General features: G+C 55.2%; 2 protein-coding genes across 5 annotated transcripts; one reads left to right on the top strand and one right to left on the bottom strand.

Moving 5' to 3' along the window:
* Positions 1 to 302: 302 nt before the first annotated feature.
* On the bottom strand, positions 303 to 22,652 carry ZDHHC5 (zinc finger DHHC-type palmitoyltransferase 5). 4 transcript variants are annotated; one of them, XM_069554601.1, is made up of 13 exons: positions 21,997 to 22,303; positions 17,646 to 18,841; positions 17,299 to 17,394; positions 10,197 to 10,318; positions 6,287 to 6,444; positions 5,010 to 5,182; positions 4,730 to 4,832; positions 4,114 to 4,205; positions 3,571 to 3,703; positions 3,020 to 3,143; positions 2,514 to 2,626; positions 1,201 to 2,057; positions 303 to 780 (listed from the first exon to the last, which is right to left on the bottom strand). In XM_069554601.1, exons 4-13 carry the CDS (start codon positions 10,231 to 10,233, stop codon positions 615 to 617), a joined length of 1,956 nt encoding a protein of 651 aa, XP_069410702.1. In that variant the 5' UTR covers positions 10,234 to 10,318; positions 17,299 to 17,394; positions 17,646 to 18,841; positions 21,997 to 22,303; the 3' UTR covers positions 303 to 614. The 4 variants fall into 4 exon arrangements, with proteins under 4 accessions (XP_069410702.1, XP_069410700.1, XP_069410701.1 ...); XM_069554599.1 differs by lacking the exons at positions 17,299 to 17,394; positions 21,997 to 22,303 and adding exons at positions 20,748 to 21,037; positions 21,363 to 21,948; XM_069554600.1 differs by lacking the exons at positions 17,299 to 17,394; positions 21,997 to 22,303 and adding an exon at positions 22,347 to 22,652.
* LOC138420242 (proline-rich protein 2-like) lies at positions 21,581 to 22,331 on the top strand. The gene is made up of 2 exons (XM_069553359.1): positions 21,581 to 21,725; positions 21,844 to 22,331. Exons 1-2 carry the CDS (start codon positions 21,581 to 21,583, stop codon positions 22,329 to 22,331), a joined length of 633 nt encoding a protein of 210 aa, XP_069409460.1.
* Positions 22,653 to 23,097: the final 445 nt, after the last annotated feature.

Genomic DNA, 23,097 nt, shown 5'->3' with positions numbered 1-23,097 from the left:
CCCTGGGTGTCCTTCCTGACCACGCAGCAGCACCACCACCAGCGCGGGGTGCTGGGTCCTTGGATGGGAGCTGGGACCAAGAGCGGGAGCCGTGGGGAAGAGGAAGACCTCAGTGACACCTCCCCTCTTCCCGCTAGTCTGAGGAACAGAAAGAGTAGGGGCCCCCGCACACATCTCCCTCCCTCATCCTCCCGTCCCAGGATAGATATATAATTTCTTTGATATTTATAATATATATATATATATATATATATATGTACACACACACCTGGTAACGCAGAAGAGGAAAAAAATAGAATCCGTAACAATAATAAAAAAAATTATTTCTGGTTTAAAAATGATCTGGTTCCCTCCAGGGTGAGCAATTGCACAAATGTCCACTGAGTCTGGTCCAGGGGGTGAGGGAGGGAGGGTCTTGAAAGGTGAAGGGGGGTTGCTACCCCAGTCTCGGGGGCCCCCACGCTCCGACCCCCAGCCCCCCTGCATCTTAGGAAACACCCCTCTTTCTCTTGGAGTCCCTGGTTTTCACGTGTCCGTGCAGGGGAGGGACCGCTGTGGAGGGAGGTGGTGGCCCCAGGGGCCCTTTGGTGCAGGCGCAGAGGCAGGGGGCCGGCTCACACTGAGATCTCGTAGGTGGTGCCCCCCACCCCCGACACCTTCTTGACGCCTCCCCTTGTGGGGCTGCTGAGAGGCGGCTGGCCAGGGCTGGGGGCGGCTGAGCCCATGCTCTTGGGCTGTCCGTTGGATTTGCTGTAGGCGGCCTTGAACTGCACTTCATCTCTGGGAAGGAAAGGAGAGCAGGGTCAGCGTGGGACACGACACAGCAAAGGGACGCCCTTTGAAACAGGCTGAGAGAGAGGATGCTGTGCTCTCCACATGCACCCCACTGACCCAAACACCCCCTTCCGTCTTAAGGCCCTGTGGACAAGCAGCCTGTTCCCTCTCTCCCATTTATTCCTTCTCCAGGAGCAGCTACACGGCTCACTTCCTCTCCGGCAAACTGCTTTTTAGGGAGACGAGGCCAGGGGAAACATCCTCTCCTCAGCCTTTCGAGAGGCGAGGCCCAGGGAGGCAGCAAGAGGAACAGGAAGGCAGGGCTCTCCCCGGGGCAGGCTGAGCCGGGTCCACGCGCTAGAAGGCACCCGGGAACCCCGAGGCCGCCTGGAGGCAGTGTATGGAGGCCAGGCCACAGACACTTACTTGGGCGTCAGTAATGGCTGCAGGGCCACTTCCTCCGTCTCGGGGACACCAGGGGGGGCTTTCTGGCTGCTGTACGACACGGAGCGGCCCAGGTAGGGGGCAGGTGGGCCTGGTTCAGGGGACGCGAGTCCCCGGCCCCTCAGCCCATCCGGCTTGCCGAACCGGGGGGCCGCTGGGCGTGCCAGCGGCATCTTGCCCAGGGGCGAGCGCTTGGAGTCGTCAGAGGAGGAGCTGGTGCGCGGCGCGTGGCCCGAGCCGGGCGTGCACTGGACACCCGAGTCCCCTAGGCCCGGCTCCTCCTCGCGGCCGGGCGGCGGCGACTGGCGCAGCAGCTTCTCGCGTTCCTGCAGGGAGGCCACAATGTGGCGCGACAGGTTGTCGTAGCGGACGGGCGAGGGCTCGCGGGGCACCGGGCCGCTGGGCGCCAGGCGGGGGTGCCGCTCGGCCTCCCGCTGTTGGGCCAGCCGGGCCGACAGGAAGGGAGACGTGTAGCCCAGAGGCGGCTCTGGCTCCGGACCTGCCTGCACAGACTCGAAATCGGGGCTGTCGGAGGGCGTGAGCAGGCTGTCGTAGGACAGGCTCCCGTTTCGCGTCTGGTTGGCCAGGCTCTTGTAGGAGGTGGAAGTCGTGCCCTCGGAGCGGATGGACTGCAGTGGGCCCAGCTCGAAGCCCGTGCCCTGGGCAGACTTGAGGCTGGAGGAGCGCGAGCCGCTGGACAGCGGGTCAAAGGGGAAGCCTTTGCCCAAGGTGGGCGAACGGAAGCTCTCAGGCTCCAGGCTTGGCTCCGAGCGGTAGCTGGGCTGGCGGCTGCTCTCTGCGATGGAGGGCGGTTCCTTCAGGCTGTCCCCGCGACTCAGCTGAGGGAGAAAGCAGAGCTGGCTGTAGCTGCCCCTCCTGCCAGACGCGAGGCCCTGGAGCCCAAGGAGTCATCAACATCGGTGGGTGCCACACGCCAGCAACACGCTTAGTGTTCACCTGTGTTCCCATGTTTAACCCCCGAGGCTCATCTCTGATTAGGAGCAGCAGGGGCAGCAGGGGGTGAGGCGCAGACAGGTTCACGAGCGTCTGCGGCGGCAGGGCTGGGCTTCAGGCTCAGCTGAGGCTGTCCTCAGGGCCTCATCGACGGGGCCACAGGGACCCCTCGGGGGTGAAGGACACGCAGCAAGGAGACTCGGCCCCACCAGCGCCGACCAGGAGCAGGCCGCCTCTGCTTCTCTTCTCTCCCTTTCGGTGCTTCCTCCCTACGCCCGCCCCCATTTTCCCACGACGGGTGGCCTACATTCCGGCCCTACTTCCTCGTGAGCGCTCAGTACCTTGGCGCTGGACGAATGAGGCATGGCGGCTGACGCGCTGCTGCTGCTGTATCCCGGCCGGTACTTGTACATGGTGGGTGTGGGGGGGCTGTCCTTGCCCAAGAGGCTGCTCTCTGCAGGAAAAGAGACCCATGGGCACCACCTTCTAAGCCACTCCCTTAAAGTACAGTGGAGACAAGGTAGTCACAGATACACTGAGCAAAAGGGAAGGCCCAGGAACAACCACGAGTCTGCTGAAACCAAGCCCATAGATTCAGCCAGCCCGGAACTCCAGAGTGAGTGAGCGCACAGAGCGCGCCTGGCCTGTGCCCTGGTCTGCCCAGAGGCTGACGGCACACGTGCGCAGCGGCCCCTCACGGCCCAAGCTCAGTGGGACCCCTCTCCCGCTGTCCGCAGAAGTGGTTCAAGCACCGCTTGCTGGGTTTTCTCAGTCACAACGCAGCGGCCCACCCCCGCCCTTGCCCGCGCCATCTCTGCAGTGATCTCACTCCTGCGGCCACACTCACCCTCGTTAGTGGCCAAGCTGAGGTGTGTCCGTAGCCCCGTGTAACGGCTCAGGTCCGGCTTAGGAGGTGGGGGCGGTTCCGCATCTGCTGACTGGCTTTCTGTTACCTCCAGGCTGCCTTTAGACTGGAGAAATGAGGCAGAAGGGAGCGTCAGGGCGACTCGAAGTACAAAACTGGGGGAAGAGGGGCGGGGGGCGTCATCACGTGCTTCTCAACTAGGAAAGGAGAAACCAGGCACTCTAGGGATGGTGCTGGAGAGAGACGTTTTGCTCAACAAGGGCTTCATTCTGTCCTTATTTCCACCAACAACTGCTTGTTGAGCTCCCACCATCCATAAGCTCTAGGTTAAGTCCTAGGAAGGCTTGCAAAGGAATGGACTCAGTTTCTACTGTTAATGAACTGAAAACGCAATGGGAAAAGTAGTTATGTATTTAACTCCAAGACAAACCGGAAAGTGGTAAATACGGTAAGAGATTTAAACAAAGCAAGCTTCCACCTCTGCCGTGGGGGTGGCTCCCCGAGGTGCCCGGCGTTATCTCCTGCACCCCTACCTTAGTTCTCCTCAGCTCCCCCTGGATGCCGTTGTCCATGATCTTCACGGTTATCTGACCATCTGACACTTCGGGCCGAAGGAAGGGTGGTCTGATGACAATTGTCTTCTCTTTCTTTGGCCTCCCCAAATACCTGAGTGTCAAGAGCAAGAGGGCTTTTATTCAGTCATTTAAAAATATCTGTTGGCTGCCTACCCTGTGGAAAGCACTTTTACAGACACATAAACAGTCCTGGCAGGCCAGGGGAAAAACCAGAACTGAACTGATTCCTCCGATTCTATGAAGTACAAGACCGACAGCAAGACCAGGCCTCTGGGCAGACACAACCAGCTCAAGGCGCTCTGGAGCAAATCTCCTTCTTGCCTCTGCAACAGGAGTACATCTGAAGAATGCACTGAACTCACAGGGTCTGAAGGTCGGCCCTTCAGCACTTCCCATTCTAGGAGAGCCTGCCCTAAGAGGCAGCCCCCCACACCGAAGCCAACCCAAAGACGACGGACGTGTGTGACCGAGGGCGAGCACCAGAGCACGGGGCAGCTGTACCTGGGCGCTGGGGAGCTGCAGAGAACACGGCTGACGTTGTTACAGCAGCCATTGGTGAAGGGGTTCACACCTCCCCGGAACTTACCCGTGACCTGGACGGAGGAAAAAGGACCAGGTCAGCCAGACAAGGGGACCATGACCTCCAGAAGCCAACGCACCACCAGTGACAGCCTACTGCGCGCCCACTACTGGGAGACATGAAAAGAGCAACGTGCAACCCTGCCGCAGAGAAGCGCGTCTTTGCGGTGGCTGCGAATGGGACTCTAGTCAGGGCCACCGGCTCAATTTCTAGGTCTACCTCACAGCAGCTACCTGACCCTGAACCCCAGCTTCTTCATGTAAAGTGGGGATCTCTACTGAGAGCAAGCAAGCAACATCAGCTATCACCACACGCAGGAAGATAAGCACAAGCTTCCTGAGGGCTGGCCCAGGTCGCCGCTGTCTCGACTGGCTCCGAGCCCAAATCGTCCAGTACCGAGGACACATTCTGTAAATGCTCATTAACAGACGTGGCCTGTTCTCATGCTTACATGAGAAACATGGACACATCACAAAAAGCATATGCTAATCCCAAGGCCGAGACGCAAGCCCGCCTTCCCATCACGTCTCCTCCTACCTGTTCATTGGTGGTGCGTCCCCTGGCCACCAGCACCACGTGGAACCCCGTGAGGCCAGCGACCGGGATGAAGAACAAGCCAGCCACACACATCACGGCCATCCTGAGGCCAGCGGTCAAGGAGAGCAGAGCCCCATGGCCTGGCCTGCCCCGGCCCCTACTGAGGCCGCCGACCCCGTGACCACCCCCCAGCCCCGCCCCACTGCCACGGGCCTCCGCCTTCTCCCTGCCGCCGCCCCCCACCCCGGTAGTGCGGCGGCCCACAGGCCTCGAAGGATACGTGACAGCTGTGCGGACCGCAGAGAGCTCCTCCATGTGGTAGAGGACGTAAAGGAGGCCGAAGCCAAACACGCCCGTGATGTGGGCCGTCAGGGAGAGGAGGAAGAGGAAGAAGTAGCGGTAGTTCCGGCGGCCGATGCAGTTGTTCACCCAGGGGCAGTGGTGGTCAAACTCCTGCGGGCGGACAGGGCAGGCTGGGGCCACGGCTGACGGAACCAGACGCCGCTTTAGCAACGTGTGATCACGTTCACCACTTGGTTGCAAAATGTAACAACAGGCTCCTGCGGCTTATCTATCGCTCTGGAGGGCTCCCGGGTGGGGGAGAATAGCACAGAGCCCGCCGGCCAAGGCAGACACGAGAGACGCGGGCTCCATCCCTGGGTGGGGAAGGCCCCTGCAGGAAGAAACAGCAGCCCGCTCCGGGGCTCTGGCCTGGAGCACCCCACGGACAGAGGAGCCTGGGAGGCTACAGTCCAAAGGGCTACACAGAACTGGAAGGACTGAAGTGACTTAACACATCAATCTGTAACAAAGACCTTCCAGAGGTTGATCAAAGGCCAAGGCCATCTCTCACAGTTTATCCTACCTATGTGACCAAGGAGCTCTGACAGGCACAAACGTCAGAGGCTTGAGGATACATTAAGATTTTTCTTTGGAAAAAACATCTAGTAGGCAACTGCTTATAGCCAAGTAAAAATGGACTGGGAAAAGGGTTAAAAATAAAGGACAAGGAATGCAGGACAGAAAGAGAAATTATACAATTTTTTGTGTGTTTTTAATTTGAAAATTGCACGTTTATTTTTTAATTTTTATCTGAGTATAGGCGCTTTACCATACTGTGCCGGCTCCTGCTGTACAGCGAGCGCAGCAGCCGTCTGTAGCCATGGGCCGCCTTGTGTGGGCCCTGCCCGCCGAGGGCACACAGGGCCCTGAGCAGAGCGCCCTGTGCCGGATGGTGGGCCTGCAGCAGCTCCCTGCTGTAGAACCTGAGTGCAGCAGCATGGCGTGGGAGACAGAGAGCACCGGGCCAGGGCCAGCAGCCAAGGAGGTGGGCCGGGGCCGGGGCCGGGGCCAGGTGTGGGGGGCCTGCGCCTGCCCACCCGGGGTCCCGCCCGCAGCAGGACACGCACAGGCCGCCTCTCCACATACACGGCTGCCAGCACTCTGGTGGAGCGAGAACAGCCCCAGGAGCCGGCCTCGGCCCAGAGCCCGCAGGACTCGCCCCAATGCCGCGGGCGGGCTGCCGATGGCCTGGGGGAGGCGTCGCGCAGCGCTCACCTCCACGCAGTTGTCGCAGACGCTGCAGTGGGAACAGCGGGGCGGCCGGTAGAAGCGGCAGGTGGCGCACCATTTCATGCGCACCTGGATGCCCTTGATCTCCACGGTTTTGTATAGTGGCGCCCGGAAGTCGTCTTCTTTGTCTTCATCCTCTTCAGCTGTAGAGAGGAAACGTTCCTGAAAACACCGCGGTGCCGCAACTGCACTAGGCCCTGGGGACAGGCGCAGTGACGCTGCCGTCAAGGAATGCGGCGATCAGCTCTATACACACCACCATGGAAATGAGGAAGTAATTTATTCTACGCTGGGAAAAGCGGGGAAGAGGATGACTCAGAGGCGGCTCTGATATGGATAGGCTGGGATTCTTGGTTTACATATTATGAATATATTTCAAAAGAAATAGATGATTTACATATCAAAGTACATATATAATGAGTCTGCATAACAGTTCAATATTTACAAGTACACGACTGAACTACAGAAATCCAAATGGGGAGAAACGAACTAGTGTGAACCTTCTCTCCATGCACAAAGCCCCTTGTCAGAGGTCTTCCCCTGATTCCCTACACATGTCAGTACTGTTCTTGGTTCCAGACACTCTCTTTCCCTGAACGCCCTTTCAATTTTCAGCTATCAGAAACTCACACAGCAGAAAGCAATGCAACACTGTAAATCAACTATTAAAATAAAAAACTCACCACCCCACTTCAAAACTGAAACATTATTTGCCTTCATCTATAGTAAGCAATTTCCATTACTTTAAATTATTAATCTAAAAAAAAAATACCTGTCGGAAGGAAAAATTAAGTAAGTGATGGTGTAGCAATTATTCAAGTTTTCAAATTCACTGACTAAGGGAAATGCTCACAATGTAAGTGAAAAGGACAAGGTAAAGGACGGTACAAACTAAAAGGTCCCATTTGGAAACAAACACCGACGGGCACACGTGTGCTGCAGGTGTATGGTGTGCAGGAGCACTGCATGCGTGAGTCTTCAGAACACTGACTGAACGACAATAGATGGCAATGTAGCAGTAGTTATCCCTGGGCTGTGAAATCACAGGTAACATTCACCCACTTTACGTGTTTCCCTGGCGATTCAGCTGGTAAAGAATCTGCCTGCAATGCGGGAGACCCGGGTTCGATCCCTGGGTCAGGAAGCTCCCCTGGAGAAGGGAAAGGCTACCCACTCCAGCGTCCTGGCCTGGAGAATTCCATGGAGTCGGACACGACTGAGCGACTTTCACTATCTATTTTATACTTTCTACATTATGAAGATTCTATTTTTTTTAAGGAAAAAATTCAAACACTACTTATTTTGAAATAACTGATTCTTCCACACCATCGTCTGTCAGAAGTGAGCTCTTGCTCTTCTTACAGTTCTACAGTTTTTGATTCCTCTTAAAAGTCCCCAGTGTATACATCTATGTAAATGTCTTCCCTATCTTCCCTTCTAGACTAAGCTATTTGAAAGCAAGGACCTTAAAAAAAAATCCCGAATGACCACAATCATCAGTAAATATTTGATAAATGGCCATTAAACCTTGGTACAGCAGCCTTCTTTGGCACTAGGATCTCAACGCGCCTCCTACTACGGTCGCCTTTGACACAGCAGCCGCAGAGCACGGCGACATGGGCTTTGAGAGAGGCGAGTCTCAGACACCTCCCCGCGCTGCAGCTGCCCAGCCCCAGCCTCTTCCACGAGGCAACCGCACACGCGAGAGAAAGTCAGACGCCAGCAGCAGCAGCCACTTCTCTACCTTACTCCAGCGATGCTGGGCCTCACTCTCGCCTCCTGTGCCTGAAGCAGCCCAGCTCTGTGAGCAGCACCCTTCCCCCAGGAGAGGGGAGCCGCTCCTCCTCCCGGCCACTCTTCAGTTACCCGCTTCCCTCAGCTTCAGCCTCTCTCCCCTCTGGCTCCACCTCCTCATGCTACCACCACGTAACGCCTTCTGCATCACGAACAAACGAGACCCTTCCTTCTCTCCCAAGACACTCCTGCCTTCTCTGCTCAACTTCTTGAAAGAAAAACCTTAATCCTCAAGGACGCTGCTCCCTCATGTCCCATTCCCTGCCTTCCAAACCACTGCAGTCTCGGTAACTTCACTGTCTCTCTCCCACATACGTAAACACATGATTAAAACGGTTCTTGTTGGGAATTCCCTGGTGGTTCAGTGGTCAGGGCTCGGCGCTTTTGCTGCTGGGGCTTGGGTTCAATCCCTGGTCAGGGAACTAAGATCCCACAAGCTGCACAGAAGGACCAAAAACTAAAGATTCCTGGGTGTGCGCTGGGTTCTTCTTGGCCATGCCATGGAAGCTCTGCGATCTTGGTTTCCCAACCAGGGCCCGACCCCGTGCCCCTGCAGCGGACATGCAGAGTCTTAACTACTGAACGACAGGCACGTCTCAAACAGCTCTTATTAAGAGCACTGATTTCTTAGTTACTAAGACAACGGGCAACACGGAGTGTCCGTACTGCTGAGCTTCATTTCTGGTAACGCCCACCGCCGGCTGTCTCGTGAGCTGCCCCGGCCCCCACTTTGCACGGCTTCTCCTCCTGCGTCTCCTGCTCAGCCTCCTCAATGGCTGCGTCTCCTGCTCTGCTCATTATCTATCAAGGCTGGTCAGGCTGACCCGCGTTCTTTCCTAACCTCCTCCTACCTTCTCTAGACAACCTCACTCCCGCTGCTGACAAACCGCGTGGCGGAGGACTCCGCCACGAGCCTCACTACCCGGTTGCCACTGGGTACACTGCACCTGCGCGCTCCACTGGAGTGAGCTGGAGTGAGCTGGAGGTCGCTCAGTCGTGTCTGACTCTGCAATACCACGGACTATACAGTCCATGAACTCTCCAGGCCAGAATACTGGAGTGGGTAGCCTTTCCCTTCTCCAGGGGATCTTCCCGACCCAGCAATCGAACTGGGGTCTCCTGCACTGCAGGTGGACGCTTTACCAACTGAGCTATGAGGGAAGCCAGAACGATCCATTAAGTATCCCAAATTCAACGTGTCTAAGATGCTCTGTCTTCCCTCCAAAACTGCTCGACGTTCCTGTAACTTTGGTCTTAGTTCATAAAAATCAGCATCCAGCCTGTCTTTCAAGTTAGGGACAGTGGAACCGCCCTAGACAATTCCTTTACCGTCTCCCTCTCACCTGGTAAGTGATTAGTCGTGAAAAATTCTCCTGGGTCTTAATCTGTAAATCCAGCTTTGAATTCAAGTTCATCTGGTTTGCATTATTGCAGTAGGCTCCCAAAAGGTATCTATTTGTTCTTACAAGAATTACTTTTGTGAAAGGAAATCTGATCCTGTGGTTCCTCTAGTTCGAGACCTCTTGCTGTCCACAGGAAGAGCTGTGATCTGCGGAGCATGCAGTCTCCCACCCAGCCTTGGCTCCAGTTTGCCTCTGGCCCCTGGCCCGACTCTGCGCTGTCTTCCGCCCGCCGCTTGTTTCCCGGCCACAGTTCAGCATTCACTACCTCCTCTGCCTGAGTGTCCTCCCCTCCCATCCTCCACTTGGTAAGGTCTTCCCTCCCCACCTCCAGCAGCATTTCCCCCATCTACCTGGGCAGGGTAAGTGCACCCTTTCCAAGGTCCCACAGAACCTTGTTCATGCTTCCATTACAGGTTGTATCACAGTGTTACTCTCTGATGTACCTTAGATGTTATCAAAGCTAGCAATAATGCCCAACCCATACGCCTGAAATAAATTTCTGCTGAATGAGTAACTGAACACCAGAGTTGACCCAAAGTGGATCACAGGCCTAGAAGTTATAACACCCTGACGTGCTTTTCACCATTAAGCTACAGGAGCATCCCCAAATGCAAGACCCCGAAGGCCCCAGAACAACTGTGCACGTGGAAACTCATTTTTCTCAAAGGTAGTTCCGAGAGAGAAGAGGGAGCTCTTACCTCGAGGGAAGACCCCTGGGTCCATGAAGGTGGCCATGCTGAAGTTGGCCAGCACAAAGAGAAACACCACGGCATTGTAGACGGGCACTGCAGGCGATACGGACAGGCTCAGCCCCGGGCAGCTGCACAGACAACGAGCAGAGTGAGGGGCTGCCTCGGCACTCGGGGCGGCGGCCGCATGAAGAACGTAGCTGTGTGCACCCCACACCTCTACGCACATCTCGTGTGGCTCACCCTCGCTGTCCCAAATCGTCTTTGTCCTCCCCAGCAAGTGGGTCCAGTTCCCCAGGGAAATGCTCATTTTAGATCGAGGTACAAGACTCGCACGCCCCTGCACTGAGGTCTGTTCTTCAAATTCATCCCTGCCCTGTGGGCCGCCCACGTGTCACGGCCTCTGTCCTGACCTCCTCTTAACCAGGCCCAGGAGCAGGGACTAAGAATGTCCCCGCCAGCAGCTGCAGCCCTGCTCCTCGGCAGCCCGCGGCGCCTGGGCCCCAGCCATGCCCCACTGACCCGCACGCTGGCCCAGAGCAGGCAGCACCACCTGCCTCTCTGGCTCCAAATCACTGCCACTGCTTGGAGTTTCTTCAGATCCATTATAGACACAAATATGTATCAGAAACTTTCGAGAATTTTATTCAACTAGAGGCTAGTTCTCAGGGTAAACAAAAGGAAACCACTCATAGATAAGGAAGGATACCAAGACCCTGAGATCAATAGATGAAGCACAGAGTGGAGGCGAAAAGAGAGAGAGAGAAGGTACCAGACCAAAGTGGCCCTAAATCCTGCAGGGAAAAGAAACGGGCCACACGTTATCCAGTAGTCCAGGTTCAAACCACAAGAGGCTCTAGGGAACTTCTCCTTGACACTAAGAGCAAGCCGGGCCCTCGGCTTCCGTCAGGACAGAAGCCTCAGGAATGCAGCCCGCTCTCCCTTTCCCCGAGGGTGGTTCCTGCAAGTGTCAGGAGAACAGCTGATGAGCTGCCTGCGGGGTCCCTGGTATCCAACACCCTCTCTTCCGGCTCAGCTCAGAAGAACTTCCCACTACAAGACAGTGGCTGAAAACCCTGATCTGCTCTGTGGCTGAGAACTTAATCTCCAGAATTAGGCCAGCATCTGTCCCCGTCCCCCTTCACCCAGCGCAGCCGGAAGGAGAGGGAGAGCTCGCTGAAGGAAAGAAAGAGGCGCGAGCAGAGCAAGACAGCAAATGACTCCGGAGACTTGGTCCATGGCAGGCCTGGATCCTGCTGAGAGCGGATCTGCCTCCATCCGAACAGCAGCACAGCCCTGAGCTCAAACGAGCAGAGCTCCTCAGTGAGGAGTAAGCCGACGACAGGGCTTCCCTGGTGGCTCAGCAATAGAGAGCCCACCTGCGAACGCAGGAGACGCGGGTTCGATCCCTGGCTGGCAACATCCGCTGAAGAGGGACATGGCAAACCATTCCAGGATGCTTGCCTGGGGAAATCCCATGGACAGAGGGGCCTGGCGGGCCGCAGCCCACAAGGCTGCAAAAGACTTGGATGGCAACTGAGCAACTCAACAACACGACAGCAAACCAATGATGAGAGGCCAAGCTGATGCCACAGAGCGCCTCACGAGCCTCTGCCACCACCGTCTACTGGTCCCAAGTCCATTTAGCCAGCTATTAAGAGCAACTCAACAACACAACAGCAAACCGATGGCAAGAGGGCAAGCCGATGCCACAGAGTGCCTCACAGGCCTCTACCACCACCGTCTATCGATCCAGATCCCATTTAGCCAGCCGTCAGAAAAAGACTGAAGTGAACATTCACGATGGGCCAGGCTTGTTTAGACAGTAACCATCAGTTAACTCTGCCTCTCTTGCTGGGCCAGTACCTACTTGGGACACAAAACCATGAAGCTACAGCGAGGGCAGTGATGTCAAGGAAAACAGACCCCCAGCCACAGCTCTACTTTTATTCTGCCAAAGTCTCCTAGGAAGCCTCTTCCTCTGGGGGCTGATTCAAAAAAGCTGACCCCACACCTTGGCAGGGTTTGGGGTGGAACACAAGCAAGAAGGCAGAGTCTTCACACAGCCCCACCCAAAGCATGACCTCCTAGGCTCCTCGGAGTGGGGTAGAGAAACTGAAAACCAGTCATCCAGGTCAGAGCCCCTCCCTGCTTCTGAGCTGTCACTTCAATTTCCGCCCAGGGAAGGGGAGAAAGGGTGACTCACTTGACTCCTACAGCCTGGGAAGATAATTAGAAGGGAAAAAGGAATTTAACTCCTTAGAACACCGAGGTCTCTGTGATTTAGAAGTATCATTCCTAGAACTGGCTTCTGCGGCCTCTGGAGCTTTGGGAACAGTAAGGGTCCCTCATCTGAGCGAAACGACTGGTGCACACAGACGCGAACGGGGCGAGTCGCTGCTTTCCGAGGACAGCCTGCCAACCACCAGCCCCTAGGTAAAGGACTTCACCCCTTATAACCGTCTGCATATCAACCCCTCCCAGCTGAAGTGTATGACTCTAGAATCAAGTTCCCATGTCTGTTCCAAAATAAAAAATAAAAGTTCCAAAATAAAGCCGATCCCCACTGTGGCAAGTATCTAGAAAGGATGCAAATAACTCCACGGCATGGGGGAGCCTTGCTCCTAGATTCAAATCAAAGACTACTGCTTCCAACCTGAGCACTCCAAGTCAGGAACCTCCCACCAAGGAGAGGCCTTGAGAGCAGGGCCTGCTCCTGCCACACCCCACATTCTGCCTGGCTCCAGGAGGGGCTTGCCGTTGCTACAGTACTTTGCTAGATTCCTAGGTGATCCCCTCAAGTGGCCTGTCTCAATCTGCTGCCTTTGATGGGAGGAGGTGAGACCTGAGCTGAGGAGCTGTTGGGGCTCGTCCTCCGCCGACGGCAGTAATCACAGAGCTCCGAGCGCAGGGAGTGGCGTCGCTGAGAAGGCTGGCTGACTCACGGGTGAGTCTCCCAGACCTACACCACCCCGGGGAGAACAGGTTCTTCTGCCCGCCGCTGCAGCACTCCTGTTTCCAAGACCAAATAAAGCTGGAAGCTGCTGCTGCTGCTGCTGCTAAATCACTTCAATTGTATCCAACTCTGTGAGACCCCATAGACAGCAGCCCACCAGGCTCCTCCGTCCCTGGGATTCTCCAGCCAAGAATACTAGAGTGGGTTGCCATCTCCTTCTCCAAAATTGGGAGAATGGGTTTCAATACTCACAGCACTGAAGACCTGCTCCCCAGCCCTGACTCTTCCTAATCTATATACATAACTAAATTCCTGGTGAGAACGCTAGAGTAGGAGGCAAGGGGCTTTGGATTTCAGTCCTGTCTTCACCCATGCTTTGCTACTGTAGCCTTAGGTGACTGACAGGAAACTCTGCAAGCTTGTTGCGTCAGCTACATCATACAGATATGAGAATGAAAGAGACAGTGTCTGAGAAGAGCTTACAATTCCCTAAACTAGCTGGCTTAATATGAGCATTCACAAGATAGAAGCAGCAAACAAAAAAAACATTATTAACCGTCTCCATCATCATCAATTATCATTCCAGCCCCGCCTCCCTCCCTAACTGCACTTCCTCGGTCTGAGGTATCAAACTCAAGAACATAACAGAGGTATTTGCTCCTAAAGCACAGGTCTACGCATTCCTGCCATGCCTAGCACCTACTCCCAGCGTAAGTGGAGTGTTCCTTGGTGATGAGGCAAGCCTAGAAAGAACAGCCCACTTCTTGCCCCGGGGGTTCCTCAAGACCCCTTCCCTTCTAGGTGGGTAAAGTTCTCATGAAACTGGGTTTGTCCTGTCTTCTGCAGACTGCCAAGCAGCCCAGTACAAGGTGCAGGACTTGGGCACGTATTCCTGGATGAGAAAACAACGTGGGAAGGAAAAAAACCGCCACTGCTCAATTAATGCCCTAGATCACGCGGCTGCTCCCACTCAAATCAGGTGCCAGCACCTCTGCAGTCATGAAAAAGAAACCCAGAGGGAGAGTCACCGAGGTTGCCCAGCTCAGTGGGTGAGATGCTGGAGGGGCGAGACGCAGAGACGGGACAGGCGGAAGCTCCTCCTCGGCTGGGGCCTTGGTAGGACCAGCACGGGTTTCTGGACAACCCTGACTTCCCTTCCTGCAGAGGATGACTTGCGGCCCAGACTTTACCCCCATGCCCGCCCCACCGGTTTTAGAAACAGACACCTCGGACACCAGCTGACATAACACCACAGCTCAAGGAGACTTTAGAGGATACGATTCAGGGACTTATTTCTAATGGTATTGCTAGGAGCCCCAAGGAGGTCTCGGGGTCCCCAGGAAGGCAAAGAGGAGATACCCACGGTCTGGGCCTCTCTGCGCCAGCCTCTCTTGATCCAGAGCAGTCCTACCCTTACACTTTATATACTGGGTTCCACAGAAGAGCTCAGTGGGGGGAAAAAAAAACAAGGGCATATTGCTTAAATAAACTCTCTAGGTCAACTTCCTCATTATACAGAGAAGACAGAGGCCTGCAACAGCTAACTGACTTTACCAGAGCCAGCTTCCCCAAAGAGGACTAATTCCTCTCCCCTGGAATTGCCCGCTGCCCATCACAAGAGGAGACTTAGCGAAGCCAGGTGGGGTCCAGGCCGGTGACCTTAAATGCAAGGTCTATTACCTAACCGGGCCCGGGAGGTTCCTTTAGCAGGCCCCTGACTTCCCAAACAGTGGAAAGAGTGAAGAGCCACAGGGTCCCCGACAGCCCCTGCTTGGTTTCAGTGCTGGACAAAGGCTGTAAATGAGAGGTCACAGGGGAGACCTCAGCAGTTCCAGGCGAGCTCCTCTGGAGCAGAACATCACGTCTTGCTGACCACACCCAACTGCTAATTTCTGCTCAGCTTTCCCTGCTTGACAAAGAAACACGGAGGGTGAACCGCGCCTAGCTCTCCACGAACTACACCTGCCAATCGAGAGGGCCCGTCCTCCTCCTCCCAGGCCTGTAGGCCCCAGAGGAGCTCTCACCTGGGGTCTGCCCTGACGTGAGGACAGACAGCGGCAGCCTGGGGAGGGAAGCGGGGTGGCAGCAGGGGCCGACTCGAGGTGCAGCAGGGGCTGGTTCCAGAAGGGCCTTCCTCCAGCCTATCTAATAGCAGTCTTTTTGAGGCTGCATATGGTTTTAAAAGGAGCACTGAACCTCAGAAGGGACAGGGAGGTTCGGGAGAAGAATGCTACCTCGAGCCAGGCACCTGCTTGCACAGGCGCTGCGACGGTCAGATGCAGAAGAGAAGAGCACTGCAGAGGCCGCAAGCGCCAGGGGCATGAGACACACGGGGCGTCCATCACATCCACGAAGCGGGCGGGGCGAACCCGGAGCGCAAAGGCCAGCCAGACCCGCGTCCCGGAGCCTGCCGGGGGAACTCGAGTTAAGTCCTAACGCGCTTCTCACTTTGGGTTAGAGGCGACAACGCAAGTAAGAGTCAAGCCTGTCCTCCAAAACCCTTTCTCCTAGAGCTGAGAGTGCAGGTAGTAAGGAGGGGCCCTGACTTTTCTGGCACCAGGCAACAGGAAAGTAGGTTAAACAGCTTCAACTATCAGTTGAGAAAATGCCTATGTCAGGACAACTCTTTGTGGCAAAACTGGTAGAACCAGCCAAACACTTCAATGGCTCCAGAGGAGCAAATTAAGACCGAGGATTCTGCTCGCCCCAACTCAGGAATGGATAGGTTGAAAGAGAAACCACAGAGCCAGTCCCCAGTTTCTTCACTTCCCAAAGGCTTTGCCTCTTAAAGGAAAACACTCCCTCTCCCATGAGGCGGGTCGAAGGGTGTCAGATTAGTCTTGAACCTGTCCCTCCTGACAGCACCACAATTCCAACAAAGATACTAAGATCTCGTCCCTCGGTTAAAACGCCGACTCCACGCAGTGGTCCTAACAGCAGAGACCAAAAGAAGCCTGACACCGGAGACTCAGTCCTCCTTTTTGGAAGGCGGGGTCGAACCCCTGAGGGACTCCACGGGGGTGCTCAGGCCGAAGAGCCGGGCCCAGAGAATCTGGGACCTGTCTGCTCTTCCGAGGGTGAGGTGGGAGGCGGGATGATGCTCATACCTTAGGTAACAGGTTCATCCTTCCCTGGTTTAAAGACCAAATAGAAACACACTGCATTCACCCTATTCCTGCAATATTACTCTTTTGGCCAAACAACCCACTTTGGAGAATTCCTTTTGGCATCAGAAGCTCTATTTGGAAGGAGGTGGTTCCTTTCCTCTTATCACAGACTTAATTTCTGTTCTACTTTCTCCCCATAACAGTAACTGCCCGCTTCAGTCACCCTTCAGTGAGTCCAAACTGCTTTTATTCCAGATCACTCCAATGCATCTTCTTCTTGCCAGCCACCTCACACTGGCTCTAACCATCACCCCACAATTAGGTTTGAGCCTGAATCACAGCAGTCAACCCTTCAGAAAACCTAGCATGCTCTGATTGTTCCAAGAGCTACAACTAGAACACTAACTCAGTGACTCAACAGTTTAAGGCTCAGAAGCCTGGTGCATGTTAAACCATAAACAGGTGACAGCAGAAATGCTTGCCAGGTAGTCGACAGCTGAAGTAACAGGGAAAGAACGAAGACACACCATTCAGATGCCCTCCAGGAACAAGCCGATGAACAGAGGCTGAATACCCAAGTGCGAAGTCTGTCAACGCCAACTGCTTTCCTAAAGGACCATGGAAGGGGAGACCCGCCTGCCATCCCCTTCAGCAGGAGCCCAAGTAAAGGAAGCCTCCTAGGCCTCTCTTCTTAAACAAGACCTGCTCTTTCCCAGCGGCCTTCACTTCTCCAGCTTCGGCCCTTAAGAACACAAGGAAAGCCAGGGCTTCCCCGGGGGCTGCGGGCCGAGGACTCAGTGCCTGCACCGTGCGGCCTGGGTTCGATCCCTGGCCAGGGAACCATCTTGCACATCACACAGCAGTTAAAACCACACCCACACCACCACCACCACCACCACGGAAACCGCCTGAGCAACACTAAAGGCCAAAACCATCTCAGGGGCAGACCTTCTAAATCAGGCCTGAGATTCTCCAGGACTCTGAGTCCCCACAATGGCAAACCTGAGCCTCAGTGAACCTGGGGAGAAGCCACGACTACTTGACGAACCTTCCGTCGAGTCCAGTTCCCTCACAGAACTGACTGCCGAGGCTGCTTCATCCTCTCCGGTCACTCCCTCCCACCTCCTTTCTAGTTCAGAATCGTCTAACGATGAACATGGGTAGGGAAAGAGGAAGACATCTGTGATTCCAGAGGAAGGGAGGCGGGGAAGGCAGAGGACCGAGCAGGGAGGTGGGCCTGGCCTCACCGCTTCTTACCACCCCTCTGGGTTTCCTTTACCTGTATCAGACCTCGGATGCTCTCAGTCACTCGGTGTTGCCAGTAAGGAGCCCAACTCAAGAGGAAACATACCCCCTCCCCGCCCCTCCCCACACCACTGCTGGGAGGAAACTCACGTAAAGGCAAAGAAGAGGGTTGTGGCTCCCACTAAGAAGATGGCGGCTGCTGAGACGGGAACATACTTGCTGGGTTTGAATCTCTTTGCAGACTCTGCGGGCATGTTGGAGCTCTGCTGGGAGATCTGCCCTGCCGCATAGCACAGGCCCACACAGCGGCAGAACAGACCAGAAAACGGGACGAGGGTGGCCACGGAGAGCAGAGGACCGAAGGAAACCAGGGACACAGAAAACTTAGAATCACCACCCTTCCCCCTCCCAAATAAAACCAAAGGTCAAGAGATCTCCAAGGAAGGAAAGCACATGGGAGGGGGAAAGGTGACTCCAGATGAAGAGTAACCACCTCCCCAGAACAAGGCAGAAGGGGCGATTAAGAAACACAAGCGGCACAGTTTAAAAACCGCAGACACACAGGAGGCCGCACGCATGCAAACGGCTGCAGGGAGAGAACCCGGGCAGCTGGACGGGCCGGGCGCAGCGCGCGGAGGGAGGGAGGCAGGCCCTCCGAAGGGAAGAGGGGAGGAGACGGGGAGCACAGAACACCTCTCTCGAGGAGAACGTCTTCGGAGGAGACACCACGACCACCTCACTCCCACCGGAGGGTGAGCGGCACCCGAGAGAGGGGTGCCCTGTGTTTCTCTTTCAATCCAAGAAGGGACCTGGGGCCCCTCCCGGCTTTAAAGAGAAACCGAAGTCACTGCAGTCCTGTCCCTCTCAGGCAGTTTTCTCAACGCCACCACTCCCACACCTTGACTTCAGGGCTTGTCGTCCGGCAGTCGCGGTTTAATTTTATTTACTTTCTCTTGATGGCTAAAGCTGGGCAGCAGCTGTTACAAGGTTGAGTTGTAAATCCTTTTCTTTGAAGGGGGGAGGGAAAACAGAGCCGAGAGTGTGAACGAGCGTAAGCTTGTCCGTCTTCAGTCTCTCCTTGTTACTCCCAAACCCTTCAAGGGCTCCGCTTCCTGCAGAGCTCATGCAAAACTGAACGGAGACACAAAATTCCCGAAGCCATGTTCTTTCCAATAAGCAAAATAAAATGAAGAAAATCGATTCCACTTGATGATACTTTTGAAAGGTCACTGTGGATGACAGCAAAATCCTCAAGAAGCCCCTGTCTCCAGGTTGGTCAGCGTCTCTGATCTTCTTTAACCTTGGGCTTTCTAGATACAGAGTTCAACGGGGTTATGGTGCCTCACCTGGAGAAAAACAAATACCTTGATCAGAGAAATATTTTCACGGCATTTCTTAGGAACACTGAGGCTAACACCCCATAAGGCATTCTATTAAAATGTGCCCTCTGAAAGATGATTTTCTACTTCACTATGCGTATGTGGGAAGGACTCTGAACTGGGAGGGCAGTGGGCTCAGAATTCTTCCCTCTTCCAAGCGCTCTTCATTTTGAAGAAAGAAAAACATGGCTTCACCTGGCCTAAGATCATCAGAGAACGAGCTCTCAACACAGATGGGGCCTGTCCCACCTGACACCACTGCTGCCGCCAAGTCACCTCAGTCGCGCCCAACTCTGTGCGACCTCACAGACGGCAGCCCACAGGGCCCCGTCCCTGGGATTCTCCAGGCAAGAACACTGGAGTGGGTTGCCATTTCCTTCTCCAATGCATGAAAGTGAAAAGTCAAAGTGAGGTCACTCAGTAGTGTCCAACTCTTAGAGACCCCATGGACTGCAGCCTACCAGGCTCCTCCGTCCATGGGATTTTCCAGACAAGAGTACTGAAGTGGGGTGCCACTGCCTTCTCCGCCTGATACCGATGGGCAGTAACAAATACCAAGAATATCAAAATCTGAAAACAAACAGAGGCACAGCAGAGAAGGGCAGTCCTAGAAAAGAGATTTCCCTTTGAACAAAGAGAACACTTATTGCTAGTATGAAAAAAGTAGGGCAAAATCAGGACAGGTAAGTCCCATTTCCTTTCTGCGCACGTCTCTCTCGCTCTTATCATTCCATGCTTTCTAACCCTAAGAGAGGCAAAAGCTGAACTTCTGGTCTTCTGAAATAACTCATGAAAAGACCTGGATAAGAAATGTCCCTGCACTGAAAGGTGAGATGCCCTCTAAGAGAAACTGAGTCAACCAGAGAGGCTGGTCTTTCTCTTCCCAAGTCAACAGTTTGCTGCTGCTGTACTGGCCTAATAGGAAGTTAAGGGACCCCACCTTCCCTGATACGGTTAAGAACAGCAATTATTTCTGTTGATGGTGGTAGCAAAATAACACTTTGCATTGTATGGGATGCTTTTCATCCAGTGATGTCAAAGCACTTAACTCACATTATCTGATGACACAGTTCCTTATCCCACTCCATGAAACTGAAGATTAGAGAACACCTGCAGCCATCTAACTAGTCAGGTTCAGAACTCACAGTTCACAGGGCCCCTCTGCCAAAGCAAACCCTTCCTACCTTTCTCATCTACTACACTACCTGTCCGCTAAAGACAACTTGAAATCTGCAGACCAAACATTTTACTTAAGGTTTGTTAGTTTTCCCATCCAAGAGGTGTGGTATCTCCCTAATACCAAAGACAGAGATGAAAACATCAGAAGTTTTGAATAGTGAAATATGAATGTACCCTGGAATCGATCACTTCCTCCTTTCCATGGCATGGGAGACAAATCTTCCTTCAAGATGCGCTCGTGCTCTCTCTCATACACACAAAATGTAGTTTCAGAGGGCCACACAGCATTATCAGAACAGACTGATTACTGCAGGAATCAAAGCCAAACTTTCTGAATTTAGGCCTCAGTAACTTTGTTAACAGTGAGGAGCAAATTCTTAGTTTGCAGACAGTACTATTAAACTTTTCCCTCAAAGCCTCCAAGATTAGGGAAGATGGAAAACTGCATTGCTTATATTTTATCTAGGGTAGGATATCATTTAGATACCATATGTTATTTCAGAGTATATTTTTCTGACAGGAAAAAAGTCACATGGGCTAATATTGCCAAAGTAATTCAGAGTCATAAAAGGCCAGGCCATTTGGGGAGGACAGTACTGGGAAACAAAAATGATCAGCCTGAGATATTTAGAGGATATATATCAGAAGCGACAAGACAAAACCTGAGGAGGCACTGGGGCTACTAAGGACGCACCAGGCCAGAGCATAAGGACGTTCCGTGAGTAGCCAGATGAGGCTGCAGGGCGCGTGTGATCAGCAGAGCCAGCAGTCTGGACCCACACCAGTACAACCAAGGCGGACAAGCACGTGTGGGACACCGCCAGGCGCAGAGTGCTCTTCGGAAGGCGACCACGCACACTGTGCTGCTTAAGGCTTCAGGGGAGCTTTCACACAAGTACCTCCTTAAAGGGGAGGATGCACAGGACGAAAGACTGACAGCGCCAAGTCCTGCTTGTGAAGATGAAGTGGCATAACAGTGTAACGCTGTAAATCCGAAGACAAAGTTATCAGTACATGTGGAATAATCCACACGTCAAGACAGTCAGAGGTTTAATATGGGTGTGATCGTTATACACCGAGGTAGCAAGGTACGTGGCAATACAAATCTTGCAAGTATTAGGTGGGTTTTAACGACTAGGTTATAATGACTACTCTGAAGAGACTTAATATTGTACAAAAGGATCCTGGGATTAAAAAATAATAAGGGAGGCGAATATAAGGTCAACCTAGACAAGATGGCATTAACCAAGAAGCGAAAACGCCAAGGTAGAGACGCTGTCTAGAGAATAACATATATCTGATCCCACACCTCCTTCCAGAACTTTTGCTTCTCATTTCGACGTCTCCATTTGGCCAGGTAGGTGAAACACTTTCAACCTTCCTGCCCCACAGGATTCCTATAGGCAAAATAATGGCCAGCGCAGTGGAGCTCCCACTTGTGAAAAGTACGAAGTACTGGAAGCAGGGAGCTCCGGGCTGGTGGGGGTAGGGATGGAAGCGGGCGGATGCGAGGGGACAGGTAACAGGATGAGGCTTGGACCAGAACAGGGGTCGGCAGAGCGGGGCGACGGACTCGAGCCGCAGGGAGAGAGCGGCGCCCAGTCCCCATCCCGGGGCCGGGGCGCCGAGGGTCGCCGTCCGGGGCAGGGCCGGCCCACACCGAGAGGACCGGGTCGGCGGCCGCAGGGGCCCCCGGGGCTGAGGGGGCCCGCGGGGGCAGGGGTCCCCTCACGACCCGGCCCTGAGGGGAGCCCCGGCCTCTGCCGGTCGCCCTTCTCCGGGGCCCGAAGGTCCAGCCGCGGCCGGAGGACCCGGCCCGGACACGGAGCGGGGACTCCCACCGCCGCCGCTCCTCGGTACCCCTTCCCTAGAGGTCACGCTCCCCTCCCACCCCCGGACCCCGCACTTCCGCTTCCGCAGGGGCCAGCGGCCCCGGCACTCACCCGCGGCCAGCCCCGCGTCGCCGCCGCCGCCGCCGCCGCCTCCCGGCAGTGCCGTCCGGCCTCTGAGAGGCAGCGCGCGGCCCCCGCACGCTCGGCGCCCGCCCCGCGACGCGCGTGCCCGCCCCGCGACGCTCGCCTTCCAGCCGGCGCGCGGCCGTTGCCCTCAGGGCCGGGTCGCCCGCCCTCCCTGCGCTCCCATTGGCTCCTGGCGCCGGGGGCGCGCGTTGCGTCTCGCGCGGGGCGCGTTTCTCTCATTCATGCGGCTCACGCCGCCGCGCCCGCCCCCGCGCGCGCTCCCATTCACCGTGCGGCCCCCACCCCCCACGCCGCCCTAGGGCGTGCGCGCTCACCCCGGCGACCGCGGCGACCTCGCGGCCTGATTGGCTGCGGGAGCAGAGCGCCGCGCCACGCGAGAACACACGGGAGCGCGCGCGCGCAGGGCCGTCGGGCTCCGCCGGCGACCGCCCGTGGAGGGTGGGCGTACTGCGCGGGAGTCAGAAATGGGGGAATGGCCGGGCGAGTAGTTCCCCCTTTCCTGCGTCCCACTTTCCGCCCCTCCGGTATAGACGCAGAAAGCCTCAGAAGCAAAATACAGTTATATGCGTCTGCTGAAAGTTCTCAGGAACAAGCCACTACCTTCCCGAAGTCGCCAACCCCCCCTCCCCATAACTGTGGTACCAGCCAGACAGGCTTCTGAGGTAACCAATCACCCTCGGGCCCCGGCGTCTTCCTGTTTCAGCCCCTCTGTGCATTGGCCAACCCGGCCACCCCGCCCCTTTTTGATGGAGAAAACTTTATTTAAAACAATCTTGATGTCGCCGTACCCAGTCCGCGAGTTCCCCGGTACCAGCAGAGGTGCAGGATGATGGCAAGGCCTGGGCTGTCGCTTCTGCCTGGAGGGTCTGCCGCGACTGGAAGAGTCAGTTTAGAGGACGAGTGAGTTAGTGTTAGTCACTCAGTCGTGTCTGACTCTTTGTGACCCCCATGGACCCTCCAGGCTCCCCTGTCCATGGGATTCTCCAGGCCAGAATACTGAAGTGGGCAGCCGTTCCCTTCCCCAGGGGATCTTCCCCTCCCAGGGACCGAACCCAGGACTCCCAG

The sequence above is a fragment of the Ovis canadensis genome, chromosome 15, assembly GCF_042477335.2.
Source record: "Ovis canadensis isolate MfBH-ARS-UI-01 breed Bighorn chromosome 15, ARS-UI_OviCan_v2, whole genome shotgun sequence".
In the NCBI taxonomy this organism is placed as follows: domain Eukaryota; kingdom Metazoa; phylum Chordata; class Mammalia; order Artiodactyla; family Bovidae; genus Ovis; species Ovis canadensis.
The sequence above is the reverse complement of the archived record's forward strand: the minus strand, read 5'-3'. Positions and strand labels throughout refer to the sequence as shown.